The sequence below is a fragment of the Canis lupus genome, chromosome 1 (genome assembly GCF_048164855.1).
Source record: "Canis lupus baileyi chromosome 1, mCanLup2.hap1, whole genome shotgun sequence".
NCBI lineage: Eukaryota > Metazoa > Chordata > Mammalia > Carnivora > Canidae > Canis > Canis lupus.
Genome location: NC_132838.1, coordinates 35,593,157 through 35,612,070, shown reverse-complemented (window position 1 = coordinate 35,612,070; position 18,914 = coordinate 35,593,157). Strand labels below are relative to the sequence as shown.

General features: G+C 38.7%; 1 protein-coding gene across 16 annotated transcripts in view; it reads right to left on the bottom strand.

The window, feature by feature from the left end:
* Positions 1-18,914, bottom strand: part of AIG1 (androgen induced 1) — a 240,818-nt gene that overhangs the window by 149,454 nt on the left and 72,450 nt on the right. For 15 of the 16 annotated variants that reach the window (XR_012031075.1, XR_012031076.1, XR_012031080.1 and 12 more), the window contains one exon: positions 8,087-8,188. The exons of the other annotated variant lie outside the window; for it this stretch is intronic. Coding sequence is in view for 12 of the 15 variants with exons in the window: in XM_072825955.1 (XP_072682056.1) it covers positions 8,087-8,188 (102 nt within the window). In the remaining 3 variants the exon portion in view is untranslated. The remainder of the gene's footprint in view (positions 1-8,086; positions 8,189-18,914) is intronic. 16 annotated transcript variants of the gene reach the window in all.

Below are 18,914 nucleotides of genomic sequence, written 5' to 3'. Positions count from 1 at the left end.
GGCAAATGAATGGGAAACATATGAATGAAGTTTACTTTGAAATATCTATGGATTTAAGGATTAGGGGTAAAAGAACTTGAGTAAACCACACTTTAGGTTTTGCTGACCCCAAAAATATCTGAATAAAATTTATAGACCTTTAGATGAACTTAAACTACTGCTAGGCCTGCTCATCTATTCAGTGTAGTAAGAAAAAGGGCAGAGTGTAAGCCAAATAGTATTAGTCTTGAATTCTATCCTGAGGTGGAATATTAGCTCTACAAAGGAATTTGTGATGTCAGAAAACTGCTTTTAAAAAGCGATGGAAGAGGCTGTCTTTCTTCCAGTGGATAGTCTTTTCTCCTTTGTCGAATATTAGTTGACCATAAAGTTGAGGGTCCACTTCTGGATTCTCTATTCTGTTCCATTGATCTATGTGTCTGTTTTTGTGCCAGTACCACACTGTCTTGATGACCACAGCTTTGTAGTACAACCTGAAATCTGGCATTGTGATGCCCCCAGATATGGTTTTTTTTTTTTTTTTTAAGTTCCCTTGGCTATTCGGGGTCTTTTCTGATTCCACACAAATCTTAAAATAATTTGTTCTAACTCTCTGAAGAAAGTCCATGGTATTTTGATAGGGATTGCATTAAACGTGTAAATTGCCCTGGATAACATTGACATTTTCACAATATTAATTCTGCCAATCCATGAGCATGGAATATTTTTCCATCTCTTTGTGTCTTCCTCAATTTCTTTCAGAAGTGTTCTATAGTTTTTAGGGTATAGATCCTTTACCTCTTTGGTTAGGTTTATTCCTAGACTATCCACTGGAAGAAAGACAGCCTCTTCAATAAATGGTGCTGGGAAAATTGGACATCCACATGCAGAAGAATGAAACTAGACCATTCTCTTACACCATACACAAAGATAAACTCAAAATGGATGAAAGATCTAAATGTGAGACAAGATTCCATCAAAATCCTAGAGAAGAACACAGGCAACACCCTTTTTGAACTTGGCCACAGCAACTTCTTGCAAGATACATCCACGATGGCAAAAGAAACAAAAGCAAAAATGAACTATTGGGACTTCATCAAGATAAGAAGCTTTTGCACAGCAAAGGATACAGTCAACAAAACTAAAAGACAACCTACAGAATGGGAGAAGATATTTGCAAATGACGTATCAGATAAAGGGCTAGTTTCCAAGATCTATAAAGAACTTATTAAACTCAACACCAAAGAAACAAACAATCCAATCACGAAATGGGCAAAAGACATGAACAGAAATCTCACAGAGGAAGACATAGACATGGCCAACAAGCACATGAGAAAATGCTCCGCATCACTTGCCATCAGGAAAATACAAATCAAAACCACAATGAGATACCACCTCACACCAGTGAGAATGGGGCAAATTAACAAGGCAGGAAACCACAAATGTTGGAGAGGATGCGGAGAAAAGGGAACCCTCTTACACTGTTGGTGGGAATGTGAAATGGTGCAGCCACTCTGGAAAACTGTGTGAAGGTTCCTCAAAGGTTCCTTAAAAATAGACCTGCCCTATGACCCAGCAATTGCACTGCTGGGGATTTACCCCAAAGATACAGATGCAATGAAACGCCAGGACACCTGCACCCCGATGTTTCTAGCAGCAATGTCCACAATAGCCAAACTGTGGAAGGAGCCTCAGTGTCCATCGAAAGATGAATGGATAAAGAAGCTGTGGTCTATGTATACAATGGAATATTACTCAGCCATTAGAAATGACAAATACCCACCATTTGCTTCGATGTGGATGGAACTGGAGGGTATTATGCTGAGTGAAATAAGTCAATCGGAGAAGGACAAACATTATAAGGACTCGTTCATTTGGAGAATATAAATAATAGTGAAAGGGAATAGAGGGAAAGGGAGAAGAAATGGGTAGGAAATAGCAGAAAGGGAGACAGAACATGGAAGACTCCTAACTCTGGGAAACGAACTAGGGGTGGTGGAAGGGGAGGAGGGTGGGGGGTGGGGGTGACTGGGTGGCGGGCACTGAGGGGGGCACGTGATGGGATGAGCACTGGGTGTTATTCTGTATGTTGGCAAATTGAACACCAATAAAAATAAATTTATTATTTAAAAAAATAAAAAATAAAATAAAATAAAAAACCATGGCCTATTACCCTAGAGAAAAAACAACTAATACCCAGATAAAATGACCAATATATGGAAGAGCTTTCCAATAAATGTGATCCAGGCATTTCTATTTACCTGGCCTGTAAGTCTCAGACATTCCAGGGACAACGCTGTGTTCTTTGGACATCATTTCAGGCCTTCTCAGGCAGTAATAGCAATATGATATATACCAACCAGTAAGACCCTCAGAAGGGATTGCAGGCTATGTATATAAGATTTTACTGCAGTGCAGCTGAGACTGAAGAGTGAAGTAAAATACAAGTTAGGAAAGAAGTGAATAGTTTGGGGTAGAATTCTCTGTCAACTACTATGAAAAGGAAAACACAAAGAGTAGGAAAAAAAGGCAAGAGAAAACATGGACATAGAATATCAGTAAAATTCACATTGATGCAACAAATAATCACTGATTTCCATTATGTAGAAGCACTGTTTGAAGCACTTGGGATAAACGAGTAACTGAAATGAAGATCCCTGCCCTTATGAAAATTATATTCTAGCAGAAGGACATGGGCAATAAGCCATAAATACAACATGAAAGTAAAACAATATAAGATGTCAAGGATGGTAAGTACCACGATAGGGACAAAGAGCAGGGTAAGGGAATGCTGGGGACATGGGGGTAGCTGGCAATACCTTCACAGTGAGCCTTACTGAGAAGGTGAGCCTGAGCAAATGAAAATTCACAAGGAGAAAGCTATGATCAGTAAAATGAAATGTGAAAAAGCTTACACATGAGAACCATATGCAGTAACTCTGAAAGTATATGCCTCACTGTGGATGGAACTCTCCTTCTTGCTTCTGGGTCTTCGGGGTCTTATTTGTTTTCTTTAGGAGGTCCATTGGGAGTCTTAGAAAGTGGTTCCCAAGAAATTTCTGACCTCTGTTCCAGTCTTACTTTTATTTTTGAAAATTTCTAGATATCTTCCAGTTACTTTAGAATATATTGGGAAAATGAGAAAGGTCAGTTTTTTCATATGAAAAAGAAGATCGTCTTCTCTTGTCCAACAGCTTATTTTGTGAAATATCCACTATCAGGGTGGCACAGACTCCATAGGTCATGAAATGCATAATCTCTGTGGCCCAGAACTGGAAACATCCCATAAGTTGTGTTATTTAACAAAAGAATAACGTCAAATCTGAGTTCCTGCAAAACCAGTGATCATCCAAAGAGTATTTAATGCCTTCTCTTTTGGGAAAGATAAATGTACAAAAACTTTAGTAATTACCAAATGTCAAAATAATATTGAACAGAATGAATAGTTGCCTAAATTAAAGTTCTCTTGAGGATCAGTTACATACAACAAGAACAACTGTCAAATCAAGCACGAAGAGAGGTGGGGTTTATTTTTTTTATCTCCTTATAAATTATATGGGGAATGAACAACTGCTGTGATTATAAGAATATCTAGGTCATGTATGCTTAAAGATCTGTGATGATGATAATAATAATAATATCCAAACTTCTGCAGTGCTTGGCATTCTCAAAGCATTTTATAAACATTAATTAGGTCTTCACTAAGCAGAGACACTGTCTCATTGTTGGTTTTTCCTGTTACAGCATTGCTGAGAATCTGCAATCTTAATGGAGTTTAGATATTTCTTTATTTATTGCTTTTAATGTATATTTATTCCATTGACAATGCTTTAAACTTATAATCAGCAGAAGAGAAAGGTTCAGTGATCTATTTTTGCAGCCAAGAAACAGGCCAGAGTAACAACAGTGCTTCTTCTTATCAGAGTGAACACAGCCTACCAGAGACTACTCTGTTGCTTTGTGGACTTGTTTTCCTATTCACTTTCTTTTACCTCAAACATGACATTTCTACTCTACCCTTTAGAGTATTTTTCTCATCCTAGTATTTTGCATTTCATAGGTTTTCAACAAATGTTTGCTAGATTAAATTAATTCAAACCTTAGCCCTCACGGTTGCAGCCATGCAGACCCCAACCACGACTGTCCATGACCATTCTTGCGACATTTTGAAAACGGACTCATTTTGCTGATATCTCTAGATATAGAGAAAAATCTAAATGTAAACATGACATTCTTCCAAGTTTTGTTTGTTTGTTTTTAGAGAGAGAGCGCACACAAGTAGGGGGGTGGGAGAGGGAGAAAGAGAATCTTAAGCACACAGGGCTCCATCTCACCACCCTGAGATCAGGACCTGAGCTGAAATCAAGAATCCAACACTTAACCGACTGAACCACTCAGGTGCCCCAACATTCTTCCAACTTTCAGAAACAAACACATAAATATGCTCTTAATCACCAATGCTTAGTGAATGCCTAATGGGCATCATGTGCTGTTCAAACTGCTGGAAATACAAAAATAAATAGGGCTGCAGGGATAGAATAGTTCTTGATTTTTGGAGACTGAAGTGATTCCAGTTAAATGTTTTATATTTTATAGGATGATATTTTTATTTATAATAAATTAAAATTTTGTATGTATGTAACTGCTATGTTAATAGACCCTGGAGATAAGATAGCAGTTATAGAGCGAGGTTGTATTACTGTTGTAACTCATCTATTTACCCATTTCCTCTTCTCTTCTCCAAAAAAATTCTAAGACTGCTTGCTGGGAGAAAAGAGGTATACAATAGAAAGGAAAAGATAGGATACTTCCCTTTAGTTACAATCCTATCTAACTTATGGGTACTTTAGAATAAATCAAAAGGAAAGTCCTGTGAATTTCAAATCCTGTCTTTTTTCATGCCTGGCTTCTTGTACTAATTTTGTGCTGGGCAGTTGAGTGCTGTAAATTCAAGACTGACTTGGTGATGTCTTCTTAAGGGGTGCCATGACAGACTGATAAACTGCATCTTAGTTGGGCTCTAGATCCCAAGAGATTATGTTGAGACTCTTCAAACACGAAATGTGATTCTACACATAAGAATAAGGTATATTCTCTCGCAGAATTCTTGTACTTAGAAAGATCTAGACAGGCAATAGTAAAAGGCCTAAGAGGCCATAAACTACCCACAGAAATATTTAAAATTTACAAATTAAGCTTGTAAAATATTAAATATGTTCTGTCTTCCTATATTATTAAATATATATTTCATCAAACAAAATTAAAAAAATATGATTGGATGGATGAGTAGCAAAGTAAAGACACACAGATTGATCAATTACAAATGTGTAAGTTATAAATTATAAAAATATGTTGTTTAATATAATATAAATATTCCAAAAAATTATTTTCTTGCCTTCATTTCAGCAAATTCACTGAATATATTGTTATAATGGAAATTTTCACAAAATTTAAGCTCTATTTATAATATCAATGTAAGGTATTAATTAATAATAAAATGGAGGTATCTGGGCTGCTCAGTCAATTAAGCATCTGTCTTTGGCTCAGGTCATAATCTTGGGGTCCTGGGATCCAGCCCTGTGTCAGGCTCTCTGTTCAGCAGAGAACCTACTTCTCCCTCTCCCTCTGCCTGCCACTACCCCTGCTTATGCTCTCTCTCCCTCTGTCCAATAAATAAAATCTTAAAAAAAAGAAATAAAAAGATAAAAATATAACTATAATCAAAGTGTACATAATTTGAATGTTTTCATCAAAATACGAACATTCAAATGAATGTAAAGATTTTTAGCAGAATTATTTTCATATTTTTAAATTAAATATTCAAAATTATTAAAATTAAAATACAAATTATAATTAAGCTTTTTAATAAAGTGAAAATGTTTATTTGATTTATTAGTATTTCACAAATATTTTTATACATTTTTATAAAAATAAAAATTTTTTATTCATGGTTCTAGCAGTTAATATTCATATTTTAATAGCCAAACTAAAGAATCAGCATCCGATTTAAAGTTACATATATACAAATTTAGAGTAACGTAAATTAATATCGGAAAATATTCCTCGGCAACCATATGCAACTTCTTTGTTAGTAATTCTGGAACCATGTACTGGAACATGAAGAAAACCAAAGAAAGGTCATTCATCTCTACTAATGAACAAAATTCATTAGGAAAGAATCCACTGAGCTATTATCTTAGAGGATTTGACATGTCAATTCATTTATCTTTTCCCTTTCTGATATATCTGTATCACTCAAATTCCCCTTATATTTCTAAGTAGTGTTTGTCTCCAAGAGTGAGAATTTTAATACATCAAAGTGAATCAAGGGGAAATTCTGAGAGTCAAGGTATAATTCTAATGGCCTCATCAGTACTTAGAAACCATTCGTTGGAAACATTAAGTAGCACCTGCATCTACAAAGGTTGTGATTTATTCTCTGACCTAAAGGTAATATTGTGCATCTGAGGTATATAGATGACATGCCAAACAGTTAAGGCCTGTCCTCAACAGCACATTATGCAACCACCGGTTGCATTCAAGGGCATTCAAGGCCCTCTTCATGTTGTTAATTTCTCACTCTGCTAAACTTTATTGTAGATATGTACTTATAGGAAAAAACATAGTATGGTGCTGTCCTCGGTTTTAGGCATCCACGGGGGATTTTGGAATGGATTCCTCTCAGATAAGGTGAGGGAAATGACTGTATACTGAATTCACTCATCAATCTAACAAATATGTATTGATCCTACTACACATCAGGTGGGTGGGTGGAGTGCTGTTTGCACTAGGAAGGTAACACTTGTGTGGGGGATACAGACGTGTCAGTTGGAGATTGTGAAGGTGCTTTGGAAGCCTAGCTGATGGGAGCTAACCTGGCCTGCGGGGATAAAAAGAGACTTCTAAGAGATGTTCTATAAGCTAACAAGGGTTCTCCAGTAAAGAATGGGAAGGCATGTGGGACAGGGGATTGAAGAGCCAGGGTTATGAAAAGGTCACAGTCAAGAAAAGTCAAAAGTTGGAGAGGCACAGAGTAACCATATCAAGTCCCTTAGATGGTGAAATGAATCTGACAAGACCCAGCTTATGTGTTTGGAACCAGAAGACAGGTGCCACATTAATTTTTCAACAGTGTGGCTCTAATTGGACTCAAAGAAAATGCTAGTTCTCTGAGATATGCCACTTTTGATGAATTGGCTTAGGAAAGAATTAAGCCCCTGAGTACAGTAATGTTTGTTTGTTAGCACACACCACTTCTCTCAAAATATACCAGAATTGGGGGCAGAAAGGAAACTGTTATTTTGGACCTATGACGTACGATTTCTAGCTCTTCGTTCCCCTATAATTTCTGTGATGGGTTGCCCTTTTCACCAGGAGCACCCAGTGACATAGTCTAAAAATTGCTGTAACCAAAAAATGCAGGCTTCTTAGTTAATGACAAAACTGCTCAATTCCAGAAGCAGAAAGGGAAGACAACATAAAATTTCTCTGCAGAGGATGTATCCTTAAGTCTTGCAAGGTGACATGCAAACCATTCAAAATAATTGATTTGAAACATGTGAAGGCAACACCATGGCTAAAGCATCGGAAGGAATCAGCAGGAGAAGAAGGGAAAGAGCTAGCCACTGTAGGCAAATGCCCTCCATGGGCACAGCCTGCCAAGGACACTTCCAATGCCTACAGCAGATCTCCCAGAGAAAATAATAGTCTCCTTGCTCCTGCGGAGGAAATTTTCCCAGTGCGGTAGTTACTTCCAATACAATCCCCTGACGTGAAGTGGAGGAACCACAGGGCCTCGAGAATTGTATAGGTGCGACTAGGTCCTTAGGCTCTAATAAGGGACAAGTTTTTGAATGGCACAGAAATTAAATTCATCCATGGAATGAGCTAGTTGTATTATCCAACAACACTGACATCTTATAAACTGTGGATTCATCTACTACATAGTTTTAATAGTGACCAGTTTCATGGGAAGATGTTTTTTATTTACATGCAGTATTCTTTTCTAATTACAATCTTTCATCCCTATCATTGCACAGCCAGTTAGGTACATTCTATGAAAAGCCTAAATTTAATGAAAGGAAATTATTTGTTTTAGTCCACTCACCATTCCGTGATTCAGCCACCCTGGGATAAAATTATCAAGCAACTTCGGATAAATCATCTCTCTGTCATAGGCATAAATGATCCAGAACACCGCTACAACGAACTGGAAGGGAAAAGAAATCCTTTATTTCAAATTTACAATATACAATTTGTTTGGTTATCCATTGTTCAAAGAACTCAACAGACTGTACTCTATTGTGAAAGATGAATTAGTAAGTCAGCTAATGACTGGAAAGGGATTTCTAACTTCACTCCATTAGTGGTAACATGTGGGGTCCTTCATCCTTCCTTGGTCTGCCTACTGTGTTCTCTCAGGCAAAGGGATCTGTTTTCGAGGGAGAGATAAATAATCTGCCTGTCATCTGGAACAGCTCCCTTCTAGGGCTAATTGTGTTGGTCTGAATCCTCTCAAGAGGGTTTAAAAGTTCACTGGTGGTTTTTTGGATCCCATTCCCCACTGTACAGAGTCAGCACACATTCAAGAAACTGTAGTGGATTTTCCTTGAACCCATCATGTGGTTTAAATTAATCTTCACATTCTCAAGTTTCCATTTCACCACTAACAGCATTAAAATCACTGCTATATAAAATGTCCCAAAGTCACATTTCCTGCAAATGTATTAGTTTATATAGGCTAAGCAGGGGCTTTGGCTGTACTCAAAGCAGAGTATATGGAACACAAAGGAAGAATCCTAATTCTCTTAGAATAACTTACATGTTTATCTGGGTTCCTGAGGTTTATCCTGACCCATCAGCAACATAAACCATCCAAAGAGAGTACAGTACTAGATTTATTCTCTTATCTTTGTTCAAACTAATGGTGACAGAAGTTCAGATAAAATAAAGAAATGAATGGTCCAAGGTCTTAACCTTCAGCATAGAATTTGAAAGGGAGTGAATGGGTGACGGGCACTGGGTGTTATTCTGTATGTTAGTAAATTGAACACCAATAAAAAAAAAAAAAAAAAAAAAAAAAAAGAAAAGGCAAATGCTACATAGTCAATAAATGTGGTGTGGAGAAGGGAACTATCCCAGAGGGAAGGATCAAAGTCTCTGCAGAGTTATGTCTCATAATAAATGCTACAGTGATAAAATGCAGATAAATATTAAGCAGAAACAATTTTTATCTCATTTCTTGTAAGTCGTCCATACCCCCACATTTTATTAATAAAAGTAGTAAATATTTTAATGCCACTTTTCATAAAACTTCCAACGCAAGCTAGTAATCAGAAGGGTTCCAAAATTCTTTTCCAAGTATGTCAGTTATGACATGGGTAATCGTAGCCTGAAAAAAAGAGTTCACCCTTAAAACCTAAGATGTTATGAACATTTCTCATTTCATAAAACATATTGAAAGATAATTACAACAGGCAACCAGAGATTACACACATAGTTTCAATACCGGATTGGAGTCTCCTGTTATTTATCTTGCTTTGGGGTCAACTATTTTCACTCAGTTGATAAATGTACAAGATGGAAAAAAATATTATTAGCTTAATGTTAACTATAATTAGGATCTTTCCAAATACAATGAATTATTCACAACTTCAGTTTATTCACTCCACTACAGATTTCAAGTATACTGAAAATCACTGTTACCTGGCCTCAGACTTCGGCACCAAACTTTATAGCATTGCGACTCAAAATGTAGTCCCATGGATCAGTAGCCTCCATGTCACCTGAGAGCTTATTAGATTTGTGGAATGCCATGTCCTATTCTGATATGTTCTGAATATGCATTTTTAATAAGATCTTGGGGTCATTCATATCCACATTAAAGTCTGAGATGTCGGCTCTGGAAGGCCCTACTCCAGACACCTTGAGCCTCTTCCCCCACTGAGGGGGCAGTCACAGAGCCCAGTGGCTGGTTTACCAGAGCCTCCACCTCCTTTTTTAGACCACATCCTGGGAAACTGTGATCCTGCAACTTCCTCCCCCCAAAGACACAAGTATGCCTCAGTGCCTGTGTGGGTCTCCTTTCTGGGTCTGACTGGAGGACTGACTGTACAATCAATGTGTATACACCCTAACCTACAAGGTGGTTAAGACATATCTGTTTCTGAAGGGTGAGAATAAGTTTTACATTTAGTCTGGGAGTCTACACACAAGCACGAAGCTACTTTAATTCTGGATGGAGCCATTGGTGGAAATCCCTTCACCTTTGCCATGTAGTGTAATCTAAGCTGGGGTGATGTCCCATCACATTCACAGGTCCCCTCCTACACTCAAGGGGAGGGGATTATACAGGCCTGCATCAAAGGAGATGCAATCATGGAGCCATCTTATAATTCTGCTTACCATATGCTTCCTCTCTTTTTTTCCAAATTGTTTTGGATATTTTAAGAAACATTTCCATTTAAATTTTAGAATCTCAGCTTGCTCATTTCTACAAAAATATCCACCTAGAATTCCGATTATGACTGTACTGAATCAATATATTCAATCTGGGGAGAAATGGCATCTTCACAAATTGAGTCTTCTGACCCAGGGACATCATTGATGTCTCCATTCGTATAGATCTCTGGTTTGCCAGTTTGTAGTTTTGAGTGTATGGATCTCACACAGATTTTTAAAAATTTATCACTAAACATCTCGTGGTTTTTTTTCATGTTATTGTAGATAATACTGGATTTGTTTTTACATTCTTTGCTGCTCATGTATAAAAATACAAATGACTTGTATATTGATGCTGCATCTCCTATCTCAGCCAAATTTGTGTCGTTTGAGTAGTTCTTTCTTTCTTCCTTTTTTTTTTTTAAGATTTTATTTATTTATTCATGAGAAACACACAGAGAGGCAGAGACACAGGCAGAGGGAGAAGCTGGGATCATGCCCTGAGCCAAAGGCAGAAGTTCAACTGCTGAGCCACACAGGCATCCCAAGTAGTTTTCATAAATTATTCTAGATTTTTCTATGTATGTAATCTGCAAATAAAGACAAGCTTTTCTTCTTCCTTTATAATGTGTATGCTGTGTACTTCTTTTTCTTTTCTTAACTGTCCTACCTACAAACTTCAGCACAATGTTGACTAGAAGTGATGAACTGTGAGTACTCTCATTTTCTTCCCCACCTTAGGAAAGTGTCCAGCCTTTCAACATTTAAATTTGATATAAGCTGCAGCTTTTTCTCAGATATCTTTTATCATGTTGAGGAAAATCTCTCCTATCTTTCAGTTAGGTATGTTATGGACAAGTACTAATTTTTTTTTTTCAGATGACCTTGCCGTAGATCCTCAAGTGACCAGATAGTTCTCCTCCTTTATTCTGTTAATACAATGAATTATATAGATTTTAAATGTGAAGCCAGCCTTTAATACTTGGTCACTATAGATTATAATTTTTATATACTGCTGGATTTGACTTGCCAATATTTTGCTAAGAATTTTTCTCCTGTCTTTATTCATACAGTATATCAATCTATAGTTATTTTCTCATGCCTTCTTCTAATCTTGGTGACAGGACAATGGTGGCCTCAAAAAATAAACCAGGAAAAGCTCCCTCCTCTATTTTCATGGGACTCTGTGCAAGATTGGTATTATTTCTTCCTTATTTGATATGTATCTGGACTTGTAAGTTTTCTCCTGAGAGTTCATTGTGAATTCAATTTTCTTAATAGATACAAAGTTTTCGGGTTTTTTGCTTTCTCTGGAGTTAGTTTTAGTCATTTTTGCTTTTTTGTGGAATTTTTTCATCTCATCTAAATTTTTGAACTTATAAAGCTGTTCTTACTATTCCGCTATGGAATTCAGTGAATGCTACAAATCAGGTATTTATCTCCCTGGAGAGCCAGCTGTTAATTATTTCCTAGCATATCAGTGTTGAGAGATATTTTCTGTTCACTATAAATGATCATTCATGGTGCCCCTGCCACATGGAGAGCATTTTGGGGTCAGTACTTATTGGTGCAATTTGATCAACTCTTTCACCCCTACTGTATATTGAGGGAATTTCATGGGTTATCAAAAGTGAAGTGACTTTCAAGAAAATGTGAGTCACCTTTCTTAGTGTAACACTAGAAGGTCAAGAGGCCCAGCTAACTGAATAATCAACCTTCTAAATAATTCTTGAGATATAAACACAGCACAGATGGTGGCTTCTTGGCTTCATGCACTGATATCCTCTTGATAGTATGGTCATCAGCAAACCCAAAATAAGTTTGAACTCTACCACCAGGACATGACTATGAAACAAAAATAGGTTCTCTTGGACAGGCTAAGCGCCCCTGAAATGTTCCACTATTGTGGCCAGCTATTCCTCAGCATGCACCTGCTGCTTCTAAGCTGCCAGGCCCAGAATACTGTACTTGAACTCAGAGTAGAAGGCGCTCAGGCACTTCCCAGTTCTTCAAGCTTCCCAGACAAAGTACTTGTGTTACAGCTAGTCGTTGAGGCCTCATCTGAACCCCTGGAACAATCAGAAATGAATGCAAAAGAAAACTGGATTCACGCTTTGTCTCCTTCTGTAAAGAGCCTCTTCTATGGTATCCAATAGAAGTTGAAGTTAATCAGCTTTAGTCCACTTCTAAGAAGAAGCTTTACTGATCAGTGAGAATTTCTTTGGAATTTAGTAAAACTGATTAGAGTGCAAAGGATGTTGCAGAGAAACGTACCATGAAGGAGGTCAAAGAGAAAAGTCACTAATCTATAGATTGGTCCATAAAGGCCATTTATCATATCTCAAATACCCACTGTTGAAGCAGGGAAGCAGGAAATAAATGAATACATCTTTAAAGTCTTCAGCTTCAATATGACATGATCCTATGAAATCCTATGAAATTGGTTTTCCTTTAAAAACAAATCTGTAAGTACTCAGCCTTTACCAAATACCTATGGGGAAAAATGAATTCTGTTTCGGGCTCTATTACTTCGTTTCCAGATTTCCTTGTCATGATTTGTTTTCCCATCACTTCTTTCTGTGGTTGCATTTGCTGAGAGGTAATATGTAGACATGTTTCCAGTTAGGCTTTCTTCTTCCAAACATACAAAGTGTGAGGAAAAAGTTGCATGTTCTGGATGCTAGCTCGCTTCTTCTCTGATGGTCTCCAAGCAGAGAGGGACTCTCATTTTGACAAGGCCCTTTGCTCCCCACACTCTAGGTCCAGGAGATTCCGAGTCCCAACATGCTTTCCTGGCTGACTTCCTTCAGCCATACCCTCAAATTCAGCAATGTACAGCAAAGCACAGGCCCCTCTGAAATGTTACACTATCTCTTGTTCCAGAGTGCACTTAGTTTCTAGTACTCATTCCTGGAAATGTGACATAGAATTCCTCTACTCATAATTATGAGGCTGTGAGTAACACCACATTTTTTTTTTTTTTTTTTACTCTGTGCACTATGCTCAAATTACCTTAAAATCAGAATCTGCATTTGTATTTGGAGAGTTTCTATAGTACACGTTGCTGCCTTTTTTCACAGCCTTCAACTATAAATCTTTGTGGTAGAATTGATAATTTATCCTTATTTACTTACAGTTAGGTCCTTAATGGGCTCTTCTGACTGAGTAAATAACCTGAGCATAAAACCTAGCTCCTAGAGTGCCCATATGCCTTGACGCCTGGCTTTCTCTGTGACCTCAGATTATACAGCATTCTCTCCTGCTCCCTAAGCTCCAACTGGCAATCCATTCCTAAAACTCATTAGGCTCTTTTGTGCCTCTGGGTCTTTGTACTTCCTACTTTTTATGCCAGGAATTCTGGCACCCCATTTTCATCTGGCTGCACCCACTGCCTCTTCAGGTCTAGCTTAAGCAGCACCCCTTCGAGGATGCCTTGCCAATGAGTCAATTGCCCCATTATTTCCTATTGTTGACGTTGCTATAAAATAAATTTTTGCTGTTGTTCAGTGGTTGGCTCTCTTATGAGGAGGTGAAGTGTCAGAGAACAGGAGCTTGTCTGTCTTGTTCCTTGCTCTTTTCCCACTGATTCACACATAGCATGTTTATGATAAAAATTTGCAGAGTAAATGATAAAGATGTATTGGTGCTTCTTGTATGTGTCTGCATCTTCCATAGGAGCGATCACCTAAAATTCCTCTTTTATGTTCTCCATATTTTTTGTCCTCTGTCCTTGAGAAAGAGAAGCCCTTCTTTCCAGCATTATTCTTCTATCCCATCTCTTCTCAGACTTTTTACCTGCCAGCCCCTCCTTCACCTGCTTAAGTCTTCTATCATCCTGACATAATCCTTCTCTGGATTTCTGGATTAAGATGAAAGACTAAAGGCTCTCTTTCCCCAAATTAACCAAACACAAGAAGGAGAAACAGGTTGAAACCAATGAAGTAGGGAACACCCATAATCCAAATATCACTCTTTTCAACAGGCTGCTAAGTATTAGGAGAAATGAACCAGGACAGGGCAAGACTGATTTAGAAACAAGATTCAAAGATGTCCTGCCCGAGTGAGCAGAACAGAGAGGTTGCTATAGGCGGTGCATCCTAAGAGATACTGAATGACCCTTGCTGGGAACAGGAGGTCTGAGATGCATGGGAGCACTGGGGATATGTTCTGATCCCTGGGGAAATGTTCTGATCCCTGCTTGGCTTCAGGTGTCAGAAGTGATGAAGTTAAATGTGGAAACGGGCCAGTATGTCATCTCTGCAAGAAGCAGGATGTGGGTATGTTATGGTAAATGAGAAAGGATCTGGGGTAACCAGCCTGCATGAACAGCTCATGCTCACCTAATGAACACAAAGCTTCCGGTCACCGTACAAAATGGGTTGTGATCAAAATGAGTCCAGAAGAGAGAAATGAGTGCAGCCCAGAAAGAAACCATTCTCCAAAGGAGGTGGTGATGGAAAAGAGGCAGAAATTCAAGCTGCCCTAGCTCAGCTCCCTAGCCTGTCTCCAGTTCTAACCTTTTGCAAATAGCTGGCTCTGGAAGAACAGACCAATTTAAGGATGAGTAATCATAAGAAGAGAAATAGCATGAAATGTATTCATAAATACCATGAGAGAGAGAGAGAGAGAGAGAGAGGGAGAGAGAGAGAGAGAGAGAGAGAGAGAGAGAGAAAGTAGAATATAACCCCCCGAAAAAAGGGCAACTGAACATTACAAACCAGAAAAATTATTAATGATCAAATAATTCTCCATGAAAGAAAAGAGGTCAAACATGAAAATCTGAGATTAAATAAAGAAGATAGAGCAAGAGAAGACTGGAGAGCTTAAGAAATAAAGTATAAAATATAAAACCACATAAAACTGAAAGTCACATTATAAGCAGTAAAAGGAAAAACTGTCTTTGGTAAAGACAGTGGGGGTTTTGCTTTCTGTGGTACCATGGACTAGATACACTGAAAAACTTTCCTACTGTGAAACACTAGGTGCTAAATAAATTACAACAAATACACTTTCAAATATATTGCTGAGCAGACAAGAAAGGAAGGGAAATCACTGGGAGTTAAAAAAAAATAAAAAATAAAAAAAATCCCATACAGACAAGAACAGAACAGGGAAGAAACCAGAACAGTAGGATAGAAATTGGGACTGCCCTAGGGGCAAATGCTCATACCAGAATTAGAGTGCTCTCTGGACTGTGGTCACAGAGATGGATGACCCCAGCCTTGGGCCCACGCAAACTGGTGGAGTGGGGTACTGCATCCATGGGGCTTGTCCCACAAAGGGGCCAGAGCTTCAGCAGAAGGGTAGGCTGGAGGAGGTGCTCTTCATCAGGCTAAATAAATTGCTTTCTATTCCTAATTGCTAAAATGTTTTTAATTAAAAACATTTCATTTCACTGAATTTTGTGCTGCATGGAGATCATGAGTTTTCCTCCTTTATCTTTGTATTCACACAAACTAAGTGTGGTCATCTGGCAAGGTCTGCAAAGTCAGAGAAGAGCTTTTACACTTGTATCAAATAACTGAGGTGGATATTGGAGTGCTTCTCCCAGATTCCCTCTGCAGGGCCCATGTGTCCATCCCCCAGATGTTGGGAATACTGTGAGATGCATCTCTCATTGGGAACTGCCCTCGGCTGCAGGGAACTGCCTTGCCCGAAGGCATGCCCCTTCCCTGGGTGGGGTGAAGGGGGCACAGTCTAAATTCAATGACTGACCAACGCCAGGAGGCCAGCCCCTCGGCATCCATTTTGGACAATTCCGAAAGGTCATCCCAACTCTAGAGGTCCCAGGATGCCCGTTACAAATGCAGTGTGAGTCATTTCCTTCTACCCAACACTGCTTCCTCACTTCGAACAGGTGTTTCTCCCAAGAGTCCTCTTCTTCTGCATGTACTATCCATCCTTGAGCTTGTTCACAAGGCCAATCTAAGACCATGCATGCATGTATGAGTGCCACAGACAGACATATTGAAGCCTGAAAACACTTGTAATACATCACCATAAAGAAATGTATCAAAAGTAAAAGCTCTTTGTCATCTCGCCCTATAGAGATAGTCCTTGTCAAAAGGATAGGTATTCCCTTAAAAAAGGTCTTTTCCTACGCATGTAAAGAGTATTCCATTCATTATTTTAGAAAATTAGATCATGCTATAACTAGTCTTCTGCAATGTTTTAGCTTAAGAACATTTTAATAGTGATATCCCATTTTTCTAAAGCACTTCCAATCCCATACTGCATGATTATGAATCATAATTGACTTAAGCTTTCGCTAATGGATATGTATATTCATTCCAATTGCTGAAGTTTCCAATAATGCTGCAAGAGTACATGATGTGTATGTTTTTGTGCACCTATGTGAGTATCTCACAGGAATAAATTACTAGAAGTAAAGCTCCTGGATCTGAGGTCACCATCACCTTTTGAGCTGACTCTCACAAAGGCTCCTCTGTCATTCCCTCCTCTCAGTGCCTACTGCTTTTACACTAGTTCTAGGCCACACTGTCTCTATTCTGGACTCCTGCGGTAGTTCTTTGGCTAGAGCCACCGGCATCAGTTTCCTTTAAATTCTATCCATGCTTTATCTTGGCCTCGGAATTATCTTATTAAAAACGCTTAAAATTTCTCAGTTTAAAACTTCCAATGGCTTCCCCTAGCTTGTAGAATAAAACCCAAACTCCCTTTGTGATCTGGTCCCAAATTTTCTTTCCAGTCCCCTTCCAGCTTCTTCCAGGAACCCAATCAACAGACTATGTATAGTTTCCCAAACTCACCACACACACTTCCAAGTATCCATTCCTTTGTGCTTTTTGTAACTGCAGCTTGAGATCCATTACATTTTTTTCCCCCAAATCCGAGCTCTATCAAGTGTTACTTTCATGGTAGAGTTGTCCCCGCCTCCTAAAACTCCCCTGCAGTTTTCTCATCCAAAGTAATTACTTCTTTCCCTGACCCCCCTCAGGCCTCTGCTTATAACACCAACCCATTCAACTAACTCTTAGACAACCTTTCACTTGCTGACCCCCCTAACCTGCTGGAAGGCTCCATCTGCCTCCCAGGTCCCTCATCTGCTGCTCTTTCTGCCTAGAATGCCTCCCACCAGCCCAGCCCTCCCAGCTCATCCTCACTTGTAGAAGGGGTTGGCAATAGCATAACCTCCAAGAAGCTTCCCCTGAATTCCCCTTTTTCTTGCTCATGCTCTCTGAGCAGAATCACGAAGGAATAAGTGACAGTGTAATCACTGGTTTCTCTTCCCAGTGGCGCATGAAGTTGGTGAGCATGGAGAGCAAGGACCACCAATTTCCCCTCTGTTGTACTGTCATATCTCCCCTGGAACTTTGTATGTTTATTGCTTAGCTCTCTATTTGGAAATAATCAAAGACTCACATGAAATTGAAAAATAATGGGATCCCTGGGTGGCGCAGCGGTTTGGCGCCTGCCTTTGGCCCAGGGCGCGATCCTGGAGACCCGGGATCGAATCCCACATCGGGCTCCCGGTGCATGGAGCCTGCTTCTCCCTCTGCCTATGTCTCTGCCTCTCTCTCTCTCTCTCTGTGACTATCATAAATAAATAAAAATTAAAAAAAAAAAAAAGAAATTGAAAAATAATACAGAGAGTTCCTGTGTATCTTTCACCCAGCTTCTCCTAAGGATAACATCTTACACACACTTAGGACAGTTTCAAACCAGAAAACTGACATTGGCATATTACTATAACTAAACTATAAACCTATTCAGATTCCACCAGTTTTTACAGGCACTCATTTTCTGAGGGCTGCATATTGTACTATGAAATTTTACTACCTGTACAGATTTGTGTAATCTCTACCACAATCAGGATTCAGAAGAGTTCCATCATCAGAGAAAGGCCATAATGCTATCTTCTTAGGGTCACACCCTTCCCCAACCTTAGCCCCTGACAACTATGGATCATATCCACCACTATATTTTAACATTTTGAGAATATTATATAAATGTAATTTTTCCCAGGGCTGGCTGGCTTTCTTTCTTTCTTTCTTTCTTTCTTTCTTTCTTTCTTTCTTTCTTTCTTTCTTTCTTTCTTTCCCAGGCTAGTTTACACCTATTTGGTCTCTACTATGTATAGGTGAGGGACTTCACAGGCAAAATATTATTTAAGGCTACTCTGAGGTAGCTACTATTATTCTTCTGGCTTTATAGAGGAAGAGATTAGCTTTAGAGAGATTTTAGTAACTTTCCCAGGGTCAAAAAGTGGCCAAGCCATAGTTTGAGGCCAGACAATGAGACCCCAGAGGCAACGCTTTTAACCTCTCTTAATATATCTTCTACATAATAGTACATACTTCTGAAGCAATTAATAATTGAATGAATGAATGATTAAATGCCAAAGACTATATCATTTCTAAGTCCTCTAATAAGGCCTGAATATAACAGGAATTCGATGAATGTTTGGTGAGTAAAATGTTTGGTTAATCATCCTAGAAAAGCCAGAAAAAAGAAAGATGGTGACACATGGAGAA